At 36.4% G+C, this 5,298-nt stretch overlaps 1 protein-coding gene across 2 annotated transcripts in view; it reads right to left on the bottom strand.

Annotated features, from left to right (window-relative positions):
- Positions 1-106: 106 nt before the first annotated feature.
- The window catches only part of crybg1a (crystallin beta-gamma domain containing 1a), a 56,668-nt gene continuing 51,476 nt past the window's right edge, over positions 107-5,298 (bottom strand). For both annotated transcript variants that reach the window (XM_048191299.1, XM_048191300.1), the window contains 5 exons: positions 4,637-4,776; positions 4,369-4,492; positions 3,801-3,959; positions 3,512-3,674; positions 107-2,081 (listed from right to left, as the gene is read on the bottom strand). In XM_048191299.1, coding sequence (XP_048047256.1) covers positions 1,993-2,081; positions 3,512-3,674; positions 3,801-3,959; positions 4,369-4,492; positions 4,637-4,776 — 675 coding nt within the window. In that variant the 3' untranslated portion in view covers positions 107-1,992. The remainder of the gene's footprint in view (positions 2,082-3,511; positions 3,675-3,800; positions 3,960-4,368; positions 4,493-4,636; positions 4,777-5,298) is intronic.

The raw sequence follows: 5,298 nt of genomic DNA, 5'->3' as shown, positions 1-5,298 counted from the left end.
TGGCTACAGTGTCTTTATTCAGCATTAGAAAATTAGTAGGCAAACCTCAGGTTTTGTTTGTTACTTCAAATATATTACTATATCTTACTAATAAACAAGCCAAACAAACAATAAAAATGTTTTATTCTACATGTAACAGTATATTTTGGAAATCATGAACATATAAAAAAAAATGCTAAAACAGATGACTAAACCTAGATATATAGAAAATTTACAAACATACACAAACTACTATCAAAAAATCTTTATAAAAGAAAATAGAGAGAGACAGAAAATACTCTTGAGAGCAGATCAAGGATCAGCTGCCTTTCCAATAAATGCCAGTTTGTGACCGGATTGAACTGATGCCAGATCAGCATGAGAAGGAGATGGTATATAAAGTTCAATGGTGTTTTTTTTTTTCCTGATTTAGCAGAATAGTCTGACATGACATGTTAAAAACTTAGTGCAGCATCTGTAAAATGGTATGAGTAAACATTTAGTTTTCAGCGAGTTTGAATGGCATATAAATGCTACCTTACATTCAGTGAAGTCTATAATACCTGGAGAAAACTATCCATTTGTATTCTCATTCATCTCAACAGCAGTTTCTCATCTGGTGCAGGAGACTTTGAATGTATGTCAAAATTTTACTCATGAGAGCTTAGTTCTGCAGCCAGGCTGTTTTGAGCCAATAAATGTGAATAATCTTGACTGCTGATTGGCTGATAGTACTTGCACAAGCCCTTTACTAGCGACCATCCTGAGATGTGACAAAGGCTTCAGACGAGGAAAAATAGTCTATTTAAAGCTTTTAAGAACCCTCAAAAAATAAGGCACTTGTAAAACATCTACTATACTATGATGCAATTTCTATGATTAATGTAATTCTTACAAAAATAATTTAGTCAGAATACAACAGCTACTTATGATTTGGAGGAAGATGCTTTTTGCTCCATAAAGCAAGGGGTAAACTTGGGCCAAACTAACTAGCCAAACCATGATTTTTTTTGCTAGTACAAGAAATGAACAAGGTCACCTAAAGTGCAGCTACATACAAATCTTAATGCTAGCGCTCCCCCCTTTGGTAATATCATGGCATTGCAAGCAGGATAGTTCTTTGTGTTGCCGGGTCAATAGAGAGCAACAACAAAAAAGTGCTAGCACAAAAGACAGTGTGTGCGTCTCAATCAGCTCCCTAGCTTCCGGGGGCATGAATCATTATATTGTGTACATGAATCTGGGCACTGGTAAGGACAGTAAGAAACGTTGCTCACTACACATTGGGACACTTATGGCTCTATTTCCGACGACATGGCAAGATCCTTATTGTAAACTACTGGTATTTGTGAACAGCAGCAGCAATGATATCTTTCTCTCATTATTTTTTAATGTTATTTAAAGTACATTAGTACAAATACTTTGATTGTTACATATACCTGCAAGGTTTCGGCTGTAAACAAATGATAAATGTTAGCCAAATTATGTTCATTACCTGTCTAGCGATGTATGTTTATGCTGAAATATAATGGATTGTATTTATAAAAAAATAATAAAAAAAAACCCCTTCTGTTAGTGAGCATCAATGCTCCCTGGTTTTCACGGTGCATTGTGGGACTTTTTAGGGAGCGAATGTTTCAGTGCACTGGAAGGATTTTGTGATTGAGACGGCTTTTAAAATGGCCGACTCCTTGATCAGTGCCATGACTACTGAACTAGGGAGCTGATTGAGACGCACCCAGTGAAATTCACTTTGATATAATCAATGAACTTCTGTTGAATGTCCAAAGAGACATCACTCATTCAAAGACTGTGATACAGATTGATTCCAAGAGATTTGGTCCCCCACACATTCTCATCTTGAGATAAAATCCATCAGTGAGAGAGACTCATCAGAGTCATTTTTGGGGTTTAGATTCTCATCATCTTGAGGACTCAGAACAGCCTCAGATCTTTTAGGGTTTCTGCTGAACATCAGGAGTTACAGAATTGGTCTCTGTTGTGACTCAAGCACTAAAGGATTTCCACTGTCCATCTCTGGTTGGTTTTCTGCTCATCAAAGGTGTTGAGAATCACATGGTTTTTATCGTACTGTTGCCCACCTGGATGAAGAATAGATTAAGAAGTTCAAATATCTCTCAAGATTTTAACAAGTACTAACTTTATTTTAAATTAATGCTGTTCTTTATATTCTTCAAAAATAAAAATCTTAAAATAAAAATATTAAGCAGCACAACTGTTTATAACATTGATTATAATAAGAAAATGTTTTTTGAGCACCATATCAGCACATTAGAATGATTTCTGAAGGATCATGTAACACTGAAGACTGGAGTAATGATGCTGAAAATTCAGCTTTGCCATCACAGGAATAAATTACATTTTTAATATATATTCAAAAACAGAAAACTGTTATTTAAAAAAAATGTAAAAGTCTTACTGACCCCAAACTGTTGAACAGTACTGTACATGTACTTTATAGATGCTTTACGTTTACATTATTGCTGTGAGAAATGGTTTTTGTGTGATTCGAGAACCAGAACTAACTGTTGTAAGCATATTGGGTGTCTATATAATATATTATATATACACATACATACACACTTTTGGCTTGGCCATTTCAGTGCTAATACAACACTGAAAACGTGTAACACATTAAGTGACCACTAGATGGCAACAACGTTCGGCTTCTGCTGAGCTGACTGATCTCAGGGTGGTGCTCAGGTTACAAAGTAATTTGAACCACAAACAGACTTATTCTGAATTCAGAGAAACAAAAGGAGCCATACAGCAGTGATCTTTCATCAGAGATTACTGTCTCAGTCCAAATAAATAATTTACCCTCATCTTCTTGTTTGATGCCCCTGATCTCCTTATGCTTTACATGTAAAAATTAATTTACAAATCGTTCCCTTTCAAATGTTTTTAGCACCAGGAATCCAAAATTTTATGATCACTGAATGACTTTTCTAATTAATTGTGATGGCTGTATAAGGATTTCAAAATAAATTTTATAAAGATGGCACACATTTGTAGCCGAAGATATAATTAAGTGACTTTATACTTACGCAACTCACACTGACCATAGAATCTTTTAAAATTTCATGAATTCTATATTTTTATAATATATTTTAATGAATTTAAATTATATTAATATTTTACTATAATAGTTTTCAGAATATTGTAAACTTTTAGTTGATATTCAGTTTATTGTTAAATAGTCACCATCTGTAGTACAGATTCAGACATATCTTTGCCTCTGACAGGATGTTGTGGTATGCATGTGAGAGGTTCGATGTAGTTGCCCAAGCAGATCGAGCACAGTTGCTAATAGAAATATCACACAGGTATGATGTGACATCAGAATGTGTCATCACTAAGAGATTATGAGCTCGTCAGTGGAGGGTGCAGTTTTATGACTGACAGACAAACACGCCCCGTGTGCATGTGAATATTTCTCTGTTTGTTTCATTGCAACCTTTCTGTTTCATTTCTTTTCATTCTGTCTTTCTTCTTTCAAGCAAGTACTGACCTTTAACCTCCATCACAAGGTCGGGCTTGAGGTTGTTGCGTATGATTCCGTCTCCTGTGATGCTCCAGAACTGATTGTCTTTGCCTGGTTCAGGTGAGATATTCAACCTGCAACCTGCCATCACCACACCTCCAGATGTCTCCACACAACAGTCCTCTACCAGCTGAAGAGAAAGTGAGAAAGATGGTGGTCATGATCAATAAACAGAGCCATAACAGATATCACACTTGTACTCAACTTCAGGTGGAACAGTGTTTGAATCTGGAAAGGTGATCAAAGTCTTGAGTACCTTGCAGCGCAGTAGTCCGTTCTCATAGACCCACATCTGCTCTGGACCACCAGATTCCTCCAGCACTTGAACCCGGAGCAGCTTAATATCATCCAGGGGTCCAGACAGAGACATCAAGCAGCCTGTCTCTGCACTACGCAGCCGGAAATAAACACGTTTCTGTTGAGAAAGAAGATACATGGTTACATTTGGATGATAAAATTATCTACAGGAGAACTACTGTTGATATAGTTTGACTAAATCTTCTTTAATAAACTCCACTAAATCATGTATTATTAGGCCATTATGAGGATTACTGATCTCGTTCTGGATTTACTGGAGTGTCTTTATGTGCACGTGTTGTAAATGTGTTGGGTTTGCCCTGCCTTCATATGTGCTGTTCCCAAATAATTAACTCTCACGCCTAAAAGCAAAACTATCCAACACCCCTGTGCATCTGAACACATACACAGCAAAGCACAAGTGCTTTCTGAGAACTAGCGATGTGCTAAATTAGTTGTTGGGTCATAGTTTGCCATCTCCACCTCTATGAGATGATCTCCAATAGAGATGTGCTGGTGTTTTATACCTGTAGTAACGGACGCAGAGAGCCAATCTGCTCCCAGCCACTGAACTTTGGCCAATCACCGATCTCACTGGGATGGAGCAGGAATTGTCGACCACGGAAGTTGCTGTATTCATACAACACCCAGCTGACAACAAAAATAAATAAAGTACTTTTACATTATTTTCACATTCAACAAATTAATCGTAAAGGAGACTAAATAACAGTAACTTAGTGTTCACACTGAAACCAGACAGACTCTTGAGCTTTAAATGTGTCAGAAACCACTTACATTCCTCCATTGACCAATAGAGAGTTGACTCGCCCATCAATGCCAGCCAGAGTAAGGTTCAAAACGCCATCTGTCAGAACTACTTTACGTCCTCTGAAGCCAGATTTACAGAAGAGTGTGATGGAGGGCATAGAAAACTCCTGACGCAGACAAAAACAAAGAACATGTTTATTATGAAATAAGAATCCCATGACTCACAGAAATATCAGTCAGATTAGGTGGTGAGACTGTATTTAAAATGACATGACCGAAAACAAGACTGTCCTTGGAATATGTTGTACTGTTGTGTACCAAGGTTTAGATCCTTCAGCAAACAAAACACTCAAGATACTTTATATCATAAATTCCTCAGGACATATTTCCTGCCAACCACAAACATGACACATATTTTATCTTATGCCAGAAAAATATTTTTCATTACTTTTCTTTTTTTAACCAAAAAGGTACAATGTAACTACATGAAAAACAATTGCATATGGCGCAATTTAATTTTTATCATTTATCATTTTCAAATTCATTCTAGATGTTTCCAAGACCATTGTTTGCATCATTCACATCTTTTAGCCAGATAAATAAAATGTTCAATGTTTAATTCCAAATGTTGCCAAGGTTCAATAATAAATATGTCCTCACATCCTCATTTACAGTCAGACCAAATTAAA

This window comes from Megalobrama amblycephala, linkage group LG5 (assembly GCF_018812025.1).
Source record: "Megalobrama amblycephala isolate DHTTF-2021 linkage group LG5, ASM1881202v1, whole genome shotgun sequence".
NCBI lineage: Eukaryota > Metazoa > Chordata > Actinopteri > Cypriniformes > Xenocyprididae > Megalobrama > Megalobrama amblycephala.
This window is presented reverse-complemented; position numbering and strand designations above follow the sequence as displayed.